This window comes from Perna viridis, chromosome 15 (genome assembly GCF_037379345.1).
Source record: "Perna viridis isolate PV_CMFRI_1.1 ecotype Kerala chromosome 15, ASM3737934v1, whole genome shotgun sequence".
NCBI classification, from domain to species: Eukaryota; Metazoa; Mollusca; class Bivalvia; order Mytilida; family Mytilidae; genus Perna; species Perna viridis.
Window position 1 is genome coordinate 21,856,257 of NC_142459.1, and position 16,519 is coordinate 21,872,775.

Sequence of the window (16,519 nt, forward strand, 5' to 3'; positions counted from 1 at the left end):
AACACTTTAAGAGTTGAAAATACCCTCTACGCGTGACGCACGAACACAACTGAAGGGCTTCTAGACCTGCTTTCACAAATGTTTATGCAGATAACCAGACTAAACATTTATTGAAATTTCAGGTATTTGTATATGATGGTGTTATACAGAAATTCTAATCATGGTTTATGATCAGTTAAGAATTGTGAAGATAGCAGATTTTTCTTCTGTAGTACTGGGGAATGTTTTGTTATTGATAAACCAGAGTATTAAAAAAAAAACAGTTCAAATGCACCAATTTTTTAATTCATCACATAAAATACAGAAGCCGAAAGCTCTGTTATTATTTAATACAGATACGTAGATCTCATTAGTTAAAATACACCATAAATGTTTAGACGTATGATGGGAAGTGTACAGCTACATAAATTATACAAATCGATTATATGGTGCCCGTTGGCCATTAAAAATACTAACAGCAAACTTAATTCGAAAAAAAAGTTGCAAAAAATGTATAATGCGTGAGCGCAATGTCGTATACACGAATTGCAGAATTTGAAACATCACTGAAGCAATATTTTTTTGGCAACATTAATGAAAATTTTAATCACAATTACAAAATCATTATAATACGCAATTAATGCACCTATTCATTTTTTAAAATTGCAAAAACCGAATATAAAGGTCGTGAATGCTCAATGCAACTACTATCCAACATGACAGTCTTTAACATCAGTGTCATTATAACAACAGAAAAAGAACATTTTACAAAATACATAAATACTTGTAGATCTTGACACAAACAATTGTAACCCCCAATTGATACATTAAAACTATAATCAATCTCATTTAAATAAGACCTATCAATTGTTCCATTCAGTCACTGCATGTAGAATCTAAAAAACACACCATTTCCTTTCTGTTCAAACGACCTTGTAAGAGTCCTCAGGATTTTTCCTTTCAATAATGCTGTCGAAATCACGATCAGAAAGGCCATCTGAACCGAAAGTAGAATAGAGTGTTGTTAGATCCTACATGTACATGATGTAGGTAAATGAATGAAATCATTGATAGATCTAATTGTAAACATACTGAAACTAAAACACACTTCAACTTGGGTGTTTTCATATAATTTCAACTCTTCAACTTTTGACCTTTCACAAAATACTATGTACCATTCTCGGACAATATACACTTAATTTTAGTTGGTGTTGCAGTGGGATGCGCAAGACATAATGTGATATACGTAACTTCCTGTAATATACGTCGATATAGATTTAGTCAATATGGAAAAGTAATTACAACAATCTAGTTTACAAAATGAATATTTGCAAACTTCAAATCCAGCATTCAATGGCAATAAACACAAAAAACTGGTACTAGAAACTTATTAAAAAAGATAAGTGACAGTAAAAAAAATGGCAAGTCTGTGTATGGATTTTCTAAACAAGAACATAAGTAATACCTCCACTCATCCTGATAAATTTTAAAGAACATCTTTATATAAAAAAGACATTATATAAGCACTGTATTAAAATACTTAAATGATTAGGAGGCGAATTCGACATAATTAGCACCTGTTCCAGCACAAAAAAAATCATCAAAAATCATAAATACGGTCCTTTTTTGCCAACCACGTATTAACGGACGCCTGTCTCCTTAACATTTCAGGTCATTGGTGCACTACTGAAAGAAGGAAAAGTATTGTCGTAAATGTAGCCAATCAAATTTACAATTGCAAATGGAAATCATGAATTGCATAACGTCAGACTTTCACAAAAGCAGCTTACATATGAGTAAATAGAAGATTAAACTTTTGTCAAGTATTGAAACCAAATCCGAGTTTCATCATAGATCATTTCAGCAAAACTGAAAATTTCATTTTTATTTGTGGCTAAGATACCAACCATAGGAGCCATGTACTGAAGTTATGGGCTTGTCATCGTAAGTTGACAAATATCGTGCCGACAATGGTGACCATTCATTAAATTCTGCTTTATTTGTAACGAAAGCACTTGTAAGCTTTAATTAAAAACTGGAGTAATTCATGACTTAGCTGGCATGAACCCTTAGCAGGTAACTCTCATCGTAATTAATTTGCAGATTTATAGTACTTGGAGACAGAAAACTAAACACTGGTTGTCAATAAAGGAGCAAAGTATAATAACATTACAATGTAACAATAAAAATAACAGGCTTTGAGCAAATATTATCAAAACAAGTATAAAATTACATAAAACAGATTAAAAAAATTATATCGTGGGGCTTTCTCTTATATAAGTGTAATGTAAATTTTGATAACTTTAATGCTGATATGCTAACACTGTAACCTGTATCATTATATCACTTGTATGCGTGATGCATGGAGACATGATAAAATCCTGTTACATATTTATTAAAAGGTTCGAAAAAGACATTCAAAATCAAATTAAAAGTTTGTTTATCAATAGCAGATTTTATTTAATCATACAAAAATGAAATTCTCATATTGCCTCACCCTATCCTATGCGTCAAAGAGTAATCAAGGGAACCAAGGTTATAGCGGTAATCAAAAGAATGTAATCCAGGGACAAAGACCACATTGGAAAACAGACATACACAACAAAGAACACAAAGTAACAAAAGTAAATGAGCAACTCGGACTAAATACTGGGAGCATGGACCAGGTACATGATGTTTAGTCTTTCAGATAACAAACCATCCCTCTATCTCTCAACACGTTTTAGGAAGGTCGATCATTTCCGTCATACATTAATTGTATAAATTGTATATATTTTTGTCATTATGTTACACATAATATATGTCTGAGCGTTATCAATAAAGTTTACAAAAAATATTATGTCTATTGTGATTGTAGTTCTTGGAAATTTAATCGGTGAGTAAGTGTCTTTTTATGGTAAACACGTAAGAGAGGGTAAATCGGTAATCTCCAAAATAAATTACCAAAAACCTCAACTAACATCAAGAAATGCAAAAATAAATACATATGAGTGTGGATATAAATTAAACACCCACAATGAATGACATCATTACCATTAATCTGTGCAATTTTTACAGCGTATTTATAAAAAAAAGTATGTTTCTGTAGATGTAATAAAAATATAAATAATTGCATCGCAAAAAGGAGGTAAATAAGTTTAACCTAATCTAATTGATACCATTTAAAGCCATTCATTTCTAAAATATATATATGCAACAAATTTCGAAAGCAGAAAGACAAATTGAGGTCATTTCCAAACAAGGCATAACTTTACCATATTTGAGCAAAATAAGACATTTGACATCTGAGCAACAGAATGTTATAAAATAGTTCATAATTCTAACTAAATCAACGCAAGACCAAGGAAATAGTTATGTTCAAATAAATAATCTGGTCCCAGTTCATACACGATCCCAGTCTGAATTTTCCCTCATTCCCTTCCTGAACTTGAACTATGATCAGATTGATTAAAATGGATGATTTGAAGTATTCAGGTCAAGATTTTATGATCTGGGTCCTCGTCTCCAGTCAAAAGTTTATATCACAAAAAAGACCTCTAAGAGGACAAAAAAATGTGGTTTCTTGTTATCTTTAAAAATTTATTTTTGGAAATTTATCCGTATATTGGTTGATGTACGTCCAGTTCAATGGTTCATGTTACATTCGTTTTAATATGATACAAAATTTGAAAAAAATATAACAATTGATATGCTGACTGGTGCAAAATAAGCTAAACATTAAGTTGCGACCAGAATTTCCATCAAATAATGACACTGAATACTGTTTAGGGACTATATCTATTGTCAGTGGGTACCAATTTTGTCGTAATTTTATTTACCTACATATTTAATTCCCAAAGCAATGAAAGTTTCTGTTTGCAACTTTCTCAAAGAATAAATTAAAAACTTCACAAATTATAAAATTTTTACAAAGCACAAACATTGATGCCCATGAAAATTAATACCTTACCAGTACTAATGTAATAATTTCATATACAAGTTGTAAACGGTGGAATGGTATACATCTTGTTTAGATTGAACCCACTACCATCATAAGCATAACATTATATATCATTTCTTGACTGTATAACCAGAATTATATAATGCAGACTTGTTTATGCTACTTCAATACTTGTTAATTATGTAGAGAATGCGTAAAATCTTGAATTTTGCATCATTCTGACATGGGTGTTATGGAGAGATTCTTAAGCCATAGAATTTAATTTTATTTTTTCAACAACTATCCTTGGTGCCGAAAAACAAGTGGTATCTATGTGTACCTGGTGAACAATATTACCAACACAAACGTATTGAGAAAACTCTATCAAAGTGTGCGAGTCTCTACTGCTACATATGTACCCGTTTTTTTCATAAATTTGAAACCAGTTTTCACAGAAATAGCAGCGAAAAACTATAATTTACAAAATGGAAGTTATTAATACATAAAGACACGGAATTTATCTCAAAATTATTTTTAAAAACGCATTTTGAAAATAAAAAAAAATCGAGAGGGGCGCAGATGAAAATCTAAGAATTGTTTGTATTATGACCTTATGGTAAATTACCAATTACAAAATCAACTTCTATTTAAACCATAATATCAAAATATAAATAGTCATTAAACAAGAAACTGGAAAAAGGTAGAAGTTTCCAGGTATACCAGTATTAAGTATGCATGAATCACTATATTTCCAGTTATACAGTCTACTATAGAAATAAATGAATTTCCAGTATCACAAAAATATGACAATAAAAAGGTATAACAAAGGAATGTGAATGAATTAATACAAAATAACAAAACTGATATGCAAAAATAATATAAATCATTTGAGTGTCTGTCTACCTAAGAATCTTGAAAATTAGAATTTATTCATTAAAAAAGGGTTAAATATTTCTATTTTGATGTTTGACAGCTTGAGGCATTTTTATGGAATGGACAATGATTTTTTATATAATGCCTTCTAATAAAAGGTATTAGAGGTGAGATTTATAATGGAATCTATTGGCAAAATCAGAGTAATCATTTTTAGTAGAAAAATTCCAACTGATTTTTCTTACTATTGGAAAAAGATTCGAAAAATAAAAACTATTAGTAAACTTTAATACTTTGAAGCATTCTCAACAACATAAAGAAATAACAAATATAGTACATAGCAAACCATCACTGCATGATCCTTAAATGGACAGTCACTAAAATAAACATGCTGGTAGGCAAAAACACTTATCATTATATATTATATCAAAAAAAGTAAGATTACAAGTACAAAGCCATGGAATTCAAAGAGAAACAATAATATCATCAACACGTATACGCATGCTTATAATCAAACATTCAGTGATATTCTCTGTAAGAATCACGCAGTGGGTTAATCGTGGTGGAAAAATCACATATTTCCATAAAATCTTATTCAAAATGCTACCTGAAATGCAGAAATGGCATTCATTTCTTTTTTTAGGTGTCAGTAATTTGAAATATAAATTATATAAAATGCATCACAATTTCATCATTAAAGGGAGATAACTACTTGACATTTTACCTATCATTCTGTTGTAACTGAACTTCTGCATGAACTGAATATTCGTCTTCAATTGACCATAAACTATATGCCCACATTGTCAAATTCCTGTTTGGTTTTTTATGCAGGACTTGATTCATTATTTTATCAATTTTGCCAGATTCTTACAGATTCTGAGTCAATAAAACCTGGTGGTGAAATGTACCTGCATAACCATAGTCATTTTAATAAAAAATTTCTGCGAACAGTATGCTGTATTTTTGCAATGTTTTTCTCAAATGCCCAATTTTCATAAAAGGATAGCATATTCACCATCTTCAAAAATGCCTTTCTATGTGTAAAAAATAAACATTGAAACCTGCAATTCACATAAAAGACCTTATTCTAGAATTACACAGCATACATAAAGTTGTTTATAGACCTTATTAACATCCCTGATATGTTCAGTACTAATATGTATATAACTGCCAAGAGAATAAATATTTGATTTAAAAACTTTTGTTAGTAACAAGAATAATTTTATGAGGGATAGCACCAGGGATGATTTCATGAGGTCTACAAACAAGTGGAAATTGGCAATATCAGAAGTAAATATACAGAAAAAAACAGAATCATAATGGTAAAATCCAGATTTGAAATTACAGAAAAAAAATCATATCATCCATGCAGCACAAAAGCTGAAGTTGGCAAATCTTGAGTAAGTACAACATTGAGAAGGTTCAGACTTTTACCTATATTTTATCAGATCAGTAGTTTTGTTATTACCTTTTATTGTAAAACCTGGATTTAATGTGGATATCTACAAAAAAACAGTTGAAGAAAATCATTCAAGTATTAAAACATTCTGATTACGACTAAGGAAGAAAAATTATAAAAAGTCAGTTATTTTTTTTCAAGTAGCAACTAAATAATCAGTTATGTCATTTGGACTCCATTCATTTCTTGAATTTAATACTGGTCTAAGCCTATCAAATGATATATGTTTTTTTTCAAATCATAAATATAAATAAAAAGTACCTAAAAAGGTAAATTGTAAAAAAAACAGATTAAGTCACAAGAATGGAAAAAATGCAGAGAACATAAAAAGACAATTCATCGAAAAATATAACAAATCTTTGGTAAGGAAAGATTGTCAATTAATCAACACATCTGTCCAGGAATGGAAGATTTAGTAAAGGGCAATTCCAGAAACAATTGATAGGAAAAGTTGAGAGGCAAATTTGAACTTCAAAAATGTTATCTTTTTTTTTCATGTGGTAACCAGCTACATCAAAGAACGAGTGTTATTAGAAAAAAAACATATCAATTTTTTGTTTGTCACTCATATTTATATTGGTTTAAAATTATTTAACTTGCACATCATAAAAAGTAGGTACCACCTAATAATGACAGAAGGACAAACAGATGGACAGAATCAAGTGCCTACTAGATTTGCATTCACTGTTTGTGAATCAGATAAAAAAAATAATAATAGAGATACATATAAAGTTGATATCTATAGTGCCTCTCAACTCTTCAATTCAGCTAGCTCTGGCAAAGCGCCTAAATTTATCACAGAACTACACTGAGGAATCAGATTCTATCAAACAGTTCATAACAGAATTTGTCCATCTTTATTTCTTGATATGTTTCCATTTTCAATGGTCAAATATTTTGTATTCCACAGCAAAAAGGTTAAACTGTGGCATGTTTATCATGAGGTGATACAGGTCACCACCTATACTGGCAGAGTCATCATGTTTATCATGAGGTGATACAGGACACCACCTATACTGGCAGAGTCATCATGTTTATCATGAGGTGATACAGGACACCACCTATACTGGCAGAGTCATCATGTTCATCATGGGGTGATACAGGACACCACCTATACTGGCAGAGTCATCATGTTCATCATGAGGTGATACAGGTCACCACCTATACTGGCAGAGTCATCATGTTTATCATGAGGTGATACAAGGCACCACCTATACTGTCATCATGTTCATCATGAGGTGATACAGGTCACCACCTATACTGGCAGTCATCATGTTCATCATGAGGTGATACAGGTCACCACCTATACTGGCAGAGTCATCATGTTCATCATGAGGTGATACAGGTCACCACCTATACTGGCAGAGTCATCATGTTTATCATGAGGTGATTCAGGATACCACCTATACTGGCAGAGTCATCATGTTTATCATGAGGTGATTCAGGACACCACCTATACTGTCATCATGTTCATCATGAGGTGATATAGGACACCACCTATAATGTTAAGTGCTTTTCCCAATCTCTGTAAGAATCATGATGGAAGAAAAAATGCAAGCCTTTCTGATAATTCTTATTAAAATTGTTATCTGAAATGCAGAAATGGTCTTCATAACATATTTAAGTTTCAGTAATTTGAGTTGTAAATCATGTAAATTATATGAAATGTATTGGAATTATATCATGAAAGAGGTAACTTGTCTGCATCTACTAACCCTTGTAAGATGAACACCCTGTCCAGGGGTGGATTCAGGCGGGGTGTGGCAGGTGTGCCCCCCCATAAAATTTGCAAAGCATGGGATGTCAGGAGTAGATATAAGTGATTTTAGGTAATTCTCACTAATTTTACCACCAAAGAAATTTACATTGCACCCACTCTAGAAGAATATTTGAATATTTAATAAATATAACCTAAAAAATTTTTAACTGCACATCCCCCTCCCCAAATCTAAAATCCTGGATCCACCCCTGCTGTCAATTTGTCTTCAATAGTCTATTATTTTAGTGTTTAGAGCAAGATTCATTATTTTTTCAACATAGCCTGATTCTTACAGATTCTAGCACTTCAATAAACATAAAAAAAAACACCTCCCTGGACTACAAATGGCAAGCATAAACATTTATGATCAAGTCCAATTTAATTTCACAGAACTTGTAATTAGTGATATTACTGATGACAATGACACTGGATATACAAGGTAACAATAAAAATGTCACCTTCAAAAATACAAAAGAATCCTATTTCAATTCATGACATCATGTTATTCATCCAATTAACACATTATATCTGATAACAACACGCAGGCAAAGTTATTTCACACAATCTATGCATTATATGAATTACAAGGTAATGGCTATGTCAAACACATTCATAGAAGATTGTAAGCCTGTATGCATCTTTAAATTTAAATATTATAAAGCATTCATTTTCAATGAAAATAAATACTATACAAGGGTTTTTTTAATGATAGTTCAAGTTTTACTATAGTTGCAAGACAATTCAACATGAAAATAAAAACTCACCAATTTTTTACACCCTCAAACTTATAAGTTATTATGCAAAATGTAAATAGATTGTAGATTCCAGGATCATGAAAATTACAATATGTGAAAACAAAACCACTTAATTTACAACAAAAATGCAAATTTTTCAACTTGCGAAAAAAACCCACTTATACACTAAATCGTTACCAGAAGAAAGCTTTGGAGGCTTAATATTTCCATGCTAAAATTTTAGCTACACCACAGATTTGACAATTCATTATTATTGCGCATAAGTTGTAAGGGAATTATCACCATAAATTCTATAACATTGCAGATCATAGCTGTCCAAGATTAATTGCTGAAGCCACCTATCAGTGAGTAGCATTAAGAAGTTTCTTCTTCCTGGCCACCATCTTCAAATTCCAGCGGATTTTCTTCTCCAGACCAAAGTGTTTCTCCTGAGAGCAGAGATGTAGGGAACAACTTCATCTGTAGGTAGTCATCCAACATCTGTTAAAAAGTATAAATTATTGTTTGTTTGTTTATTGGGGTTTAACGTCCGAGCAGCAATATTTCAGATATATTCAGACGATGAACATGAAATTGATGATAAAATGAACATGAAATGATGATGAAATGAAAAAGGGATGGGCCAAAAGGACAATGGGATCGACAAATTTTGATTGCCACTGGAAATAAGGAGAGGTGTGGGAAGGGTTGGGCAATTTAGCCTCCTGTGGCGGAGCCCTATGGTTCCTACTCTGGGAGAATACCAGTAGGGTTCTTTAACGTGCGAGGAACATGGCATCTTTCCCAACATGGTGCACCACTCTGGTTTGATGTCAGGTTTTCCGTATTATAGCCTGACAACCCCAGCATGTAACACGCCAGGGGTAACCCAATCCACCATCTGGGGCACACATCCCAGTTGCTCTATGGGCAGAGTGCCTTAGCCCCTGGCTAGGGTTCTAAGCACTATTTAGTCGCCTTTTACGACAAGTTTAGCACTGCTGCAGGCCTATTCTTTTAACACCCGGACCTGCACGGGATAAAGTATAAATTACATGCTGTAAACAAATTAATTTTACTGACTGCTTGATTTTCTGGATTTCCATCTTGTGAACAGATGTACATTTTTGTTTTATTGTTGTATTTTCCGACCACTGTCCCAGGTAAGGGGAATGGTCAAAAGCTCAAAAACATGTTTAACCCTGCCATATACTTTATGTCCCAAGCCAAAAACCTGTAGTCTAGTGGTTGTCTTTGATTTCTATGTTCATTGTTATACATTTTTTTCTGTAGATTAAGCTGATTTTCGTCTTTTATGAATAGTTTTACATCATTGATTTTGGAGCCTTTTACAACTTGCTTTATGGTATGGGTTTTGCCCATCATTGCAGACTGTTGTGGTGACATGTAGAAGTTTAATTATTCATTGATTGACATTTGGTGGATGACTATTTCATTGGCAAGCATACCACATCTCTTATTTTCATATTACAGGTAAAACTTTAGTGTTTCGTTTTTAAAAAAATGATAAATGTTCAAAGTCCTCCCAGATATTTGATATGTCTGTCTGTCCTTATAAATCAAACCAAGAAAAAAAGATACCAAATTACTAGCTACATTTACTTAACCTGTTTGAGATATTCCAAAAAAAAAGATACCCAAATTACTAGCTACATGTTACTTAACCAGTTTGAGATATTCCAAGAAACAAGGTACCCACATTACTAGCTACATGCTACTTCACCTGTTTGAGACATTCCAAGAAAAAAAAGTATCCAAATTACTAGCTACATGTTACTTAACCTGTTTGAGATATTCCACTTCACCCATTTAAGATATTTCATAATATCTTTTTCAGAGATTTCATTATATTTTTGCAATGAAGGTACCTTTGGTTATGTAGGAGGTACTTTTTATCATATCTATTTATAAACAGTATATGAAATTGTAAAACTTTAGAGGTACCTTTCAGTAGCTTAGAAGGGTGAAAGTATCTGGTACCACCTCTTAATTAAGTGCCTGCTTTTTGAGATATTCCAATTCACCTGTTTGAGATATTCCACTTTATGTTCAGGTATGTTGTACTTAAAACCGGCCTGTTTTAACTTAAATCCATCCAGGTACTTTTTATCATATTTTTTATAAACAGTATATGAAATCGTAAAACTATGAAGGTACCTTTCAGAATCTTAGAAAGGTGAAAGTTCCTAGTACCAACTCTTAATTATAGGCCTGTTTTTTTAATCCATTTTACCTGTTTGAGATATTCCACTTTAAGTTCAGATATATTTTACCTGTTTGAGATATTCCACTGTAAGTTCAGATATATTTTACCTGTTTGAGATATTCCACTTTAAGTTCAGATATATTTTACCTGTTTGAGATATTCCACTTTAAGTTCAGATATATTTTACCTGTTTGAGATATTCCAATGTAAGTTCAGATATATTTTACCTGTTTGAGATATTCCACTTTAAGTTCAGATATATTTTACCTGTTTGAGATATTCCACTTTAAGTTCAGGTATGTTGTACTTGAAACCAGTCTGTTTTAACTTAGATCCATCCAGGTTCACATGCTTATTGTATAATAGCTCCTGTAAATGAATTTTAATTATTAACTAGAAAAGAAGTCACTGGCTTAGTAAAGAATAATAATTAGTTTGGATTAACTCCCTTGGAAGAATCTGATACTAATTTTTTTTTGGCTTATTTAGATAGCATACTGTATGATGTATTATGCATTTAGTAAAAATACATGTTTACAGTTAAATAAAAAAAGTCCCTGACAGTTAATCACAAAAACCCATATTCAAAGTATTGTCAAGTACAGCTGATGGACGACAGATGATGCCAAAAAGAGAACACAAGTCCACACAGACCTTGATCAAGGTGAGATAATAATTAAACATACCTGGTCCAGGTGAGGTACTATGATATACATACCTAGTTCAGGTGAGGTACTATGTTAAACATACCTAGTCCAGGTGAGGTACTATGTTAAACATACCTGGTCCAGGTGAGGTAATAAGATAAACAAACCTGGTCCTGGTGAGGTACAATGTAAAACATACCTAGTCCATGTGAGGTACTATGTTTAACATATCTAGTACAGGTGAGGTACAATATTTAACATACCTGGTCCAGGTGAGATACTGTGATAAACACACCTGGGCCAGGTGAAATACTATGTTAAACATACATAGTCCAGATGAGGTAAAACATTGAACATACCTGGTCCAATTGAGGTACTATGTAAAACATACCTAGTCCAGGTAAGGTACTATATTAAACATACCTGGTCCAGGTGAGGTACTTTGATAAACATACCTGGTCCAGATGAGGTACTATGATAAACATATGTGGTTCAGGTGAGGTAAAAGATTAAACATATGTGGTTCAGGTGAGGTAAAAGATTAAACATATGTGGTCCAGGTGAGGTACTATGTTAAACATATGTGGTCCAGGTGAGGTAAAAGATTAAACATATGTGGTCCAAGTGAGGTACTATGTAAAACATATCTAGTCCAGGTGAGGTACTATATTTAACATATCTAGACCAGGTGAGGTAATATATTTAACAAACCTGGTCCAGGTGAAATGCTATGTTAAACATATCTAGTCCAGATGAGGTAAAAAGTTAAACATACCTGGTCTATGAATGGATTAAGTGGAGTATTTTCTATATTATCTCTCTGACAGGCATCTACCCAAGGATCCATGTGTTTGTCATTAATATCTTCAACAACACTAGACATGTTTACCTGTAAAAATAATAAATCATGGTTGTCTGGGCAAATAGCATAAGTATCTACTGGGTAAAAAAAAACTTTAAAAAATTGACATTCAGCAGTTTGAGAGGAGTTGTAGATTAAAAGATGGTACCTACTTTTGTTAACCTACAACAAAGTCCATGTTTTAAATCGGGAAACCCAAATAGTTATTCAGATGGAAAAACAAAATAAGAGTTGCACAACGTACCAATTCAGAAATTCAACTTCCATCCTGGTATCAAACAATATCGCCCCATCACAGCGTACTCATAAAATACTAAACAGGGAGGTGTGAAAGTTACATCAAATTTCCTTCAAAGTTGTGAATTAGAATTGGGGACAGACAAACGGACTGACAATATTATCACTATAAAGCTCCCCTTTTTTTAAGCAGGGATACAATAAACAAATATCTTAATCACAATAACTATGCGCATGTAGTAGAGTATAACAGTATGATCAGACTGCAGAATGACAAAGGGAAACAATATATCATTATTTACTATGAAAGAACTGAAAAACATATTACGTCCCTATCGCAAACAGTTAATTAATTCATAAAAGGACATATAGTATAACTGTAATTTTTGTGGCAATATAATTTTGTGAAATTTTGTAATTACCAAGAAAAAACATATTAAAATATTTAAGTAGCACTCCTGCTAAGGATCATGCAAAATGTGATTCATGGGTAAAAAGCCTACATATCTTTGTTTTTGATATTTTGTTTGAAATTTCATAGTAAACAGAAATAAACATGTGGTTTTTCATATAACCCGTGCTCTTAGGAGATAAAAATTATATAGAATACACTGTAGATTTCAAAATTAAGGGAGATAACTCTGTAAATGACACTCAAATACAATAGAATCTATTGGTTTTTCAGTGTGGATTATCTCTTAAGAGCAAGCAGATATGAATGAATAATTACACATTTCACAATATAGACCCATAAGACAACTTAATTTCAAAAATAAAAATATGTAGCCTTTTTTAGATGTATCACATTTCTCAGATTTTGCATGATTCTTACAAAGACAGCTACTTAAATATAATTCATTCATCAAATTTTGTTGATCTATAATCCCTAGAGATTACTGACATCATTTTGAATACACCTCAAAAAAGGCTACATATTTTTATTTTTGTAATTAAGTTGTAACAAAAATTAGTTCAAACAAAAAAAAAAAAAAAAAAAAAAAACACTCTTTAGACAATGAACCAAAACAGTATCTTCTTTTATTTTAAGGTCATACATACTTGAGCAAGATTAGATAATGCAGATCCAACAAATGAGTAGTTAATACTATAAATCTCTGACACGAGCTCACTGACTCGTCCTTGTGCTGAAAAAAGATGACAAAAAATGGGTAAGTTAATCTATTATATTCCTGACACAAGCTCACCAACTCGTCCTTGTGCTGAAAAAGATAAAAATGGGTGAGTTAATCTATTAAATCTATGACACAAGCTCACTGACTCATCCTTGTGCTGAAAAAGGAGAACAAAATTGGGTGAGTTTATGTATTAAATCTCTTACACAAGCTCACTGACTCATCCTTGTGCTGAAAAAAGAGAAAAAAAATGGGTAAGTTAATCTATTATATTCCTGACACAAGCTCACCAACTCGTCCTTGTGCTGAAAAAAAGGATAAAAATGGGTGAGTTAATCTATTAAATCTATGACACAAGCTCACTGAATCATCCTTGTGCTGAAAAAAGAGAAAAAAATGGGTGAGTTTATGTATTAAATCTCTTACACAAGCTCACTGACTCATCCTTGTGCTGAAAAAAGAGAAAAAAATGGGTCAGTTTATGTATTAAATCTCTTACACAAGCTCACTGACTCATCCTTGTGTTGAAAAAAAAAAAAGGAAAAAGTTGAATGGGAAAAATTGTGGAATAAAACTTATCTGTGACCAGAAGAATATTGTTAACTTTTATAAGTAGTGTTGCAAATTATTAGTTGCATGCATAATACACAAACCAGATCATTATCACACATGACTGCTTATTGATACGTGTAACTTTAAACATGTCATGGAGTAAGTATTGAATCAAGCCATAATTTGGAAACAAGAGTATATTTTAAAGCTTCAAATGTACATGGCTAAATTCAATTCCACTTGTTCTATTTGTGGCCTTATTGCTTGATATTCCTCCATATAAAATGAGTTTGGAAACTTTATTAACCATCTAATATTTTCTATTTCAGGCGACTGCAATAATACTAGAGAATAAAAACATTATCCAAAGACAATTTCATATTGCTATGGTTGCTGAACAGAAAAGTTTAAACATCTCCACAGAACATATCGCCCTAGTGGGCTCAATGTGATATTTTATTACTGGACTTCAAAACTGCCACTATTCTGAATCATTCTGGTGTTGCTGGTCTGAATCTGTCAGTTTGAAGCCATTCATTAAAACTGAAAACTCCATCAGCAAGAAATCTGTGAGTGTAGGCTCACTAGTGATACCCTTGTTTTCATATAAGGAAAGTCCTTGACTAACAGGAAGTTGTTGAATTTTTCAGAAAAAGGATCTGTGCTAAAATTCTAAGCTGCTGTGATAAGTAGTTGCTGAGACTAGTATAACAGAAAAATTGTTGCGGACGGACAGACAGAAGTAGTAAATCATTATAACCCCCTCTTCTTCAAAACAAAGGTACAATGACTAAGGCACTGGCTATTTAAATGGTAACCAATAATAACTAAACTATGACTTTTTTTTTATTAGGGAGACACATAGTTCTTAAAGATCATTAGAGCCTCATGAGCAACTACAACAATTGAATTCAGCAAAATATTTTACTGTTTGAAAGAATTGAAACTTGAAAAAAAAAAAATCAATAATTCTAACATAGCCAAATGTGCCATATATGACGATTATATAATCCAAAGATTTATGTTATAGGCAAATGGTAATCATATGATAGTATACAAGATAGTCACATGATTATCACATGATTCCCATATAGTTTATTGATAAAATATGATAATCAAATGCTAGTCAATAAACACATGTAAACTGAAACATATGTTTATCATATTAAGTTCAAGTCATATGATCCAGAACATATAATTTTCATAATTGTGGCACTTTTGGCTGGGTTCACTCTATACATACTAGTATTTCCATCATCGACAATGTTATAGATTTCACCATTTTTTCCATTCTGACATAAATGCCACACTGCTCGGCAGACATCATCCACATGTACAGTGTTCATCTTCAGATCTTTAGTCCACAACATCTGTAATAATGTGTTAAACTAACATACAAATACCTTCTTAAGACTTAAAACTTTTTAAGGGGTTCAAGCATGGCAGATATTGTAGGAAAGCTCAAGATCAATTACCAGCATGAGTGGCTTAAGCTTAAATTTCACATTTAAAATCATCCCCATACTGAAACTTTTGGAGGATTCTGTTGCCTGGGAATGTCTACAAATCCCTGGTGTTGTTATGCCATATACCTGGGCGTAACTTACAATTTCCCCATAGAACTATTTAACACTAATACAATGTCCATTTCATATCAGGAGATTTACCTCTTACATTGACTCTTAGGTATAAGAAAAAAAAACAACACTTGAAACAATTTCTAGCAACATTTGAAAGTATTTTCAACTGCCCATTTCTGTGCTTCAACAGTAGAACAGTTTGTTTTTCCTTTCCCAGTAACCTGTATGCATATTTACCTTTGGTATTATGCAAATTAACTTTATTGACTATGTGTCCTTAAATAAGGACTCCTTATGACATTTACAGGGAAATAAGGCAACAAAATATAAATTGTAAAATTGAAGAAACAACTAATAAACCAGAGATAAGTCTGGCTAGTTCAATATTGTCGATATAATGGAGTGTTGGTTATATATTTCTTTTTGTGTTGCTTTTGTATTTTGTATAATAATATGAAATTATAAAAATATCATTTTTCTGTTACCACTACAAAATGCACTAGACCGCAGGGGTGTATGCGTAACATTGGCATAAATTTGTGATGCAATGATTGTAAT

The 16,519-nt window shown here is 32.1% G+C and overlaps 1 protein-coding gene across 3 annotated transcripts in view; it reads right to left on the minus strand.

Annotated features, from left to right (window-relative positions):
- Positions 1-263: 263 nt before the first annotated feature.
- The window catches only part of LOC148597469 (uncharacterized), a 33,806-nt gene continuing 17,550 nt past the window's right edge, over positions 264-16,519 (minus strand). For all 3 annotated transcript variants that reach the window (XM_088562861.1, XM_088562863.1, XM_088562862.1), the window contains 5 exons: positions 15,625-15,751; positions 13,756-13,841; positions 12,373-12,486; positions 11,218-11,319; positions 264-9,224 (listed from right to left, as the gene is read on the minus strand). In XM_088562861.1, the coding sequence (XP_088418987.1) occupies positions 9,099-9,224; positions 11,218-11,319; positions 12,373-12,486; positions 13,756-13,841; positions 15,625-15,751 (555 nt within the window). In that variant the 3' untranslated portion in view covers positions 264-9,098. The remainder of the gene's footprint in view (positions 9,225-11,217; positions 11,320-12,372; positions 12,487-13,755; positions 13,842-15,624; positions 15,752-16,519) is intronic.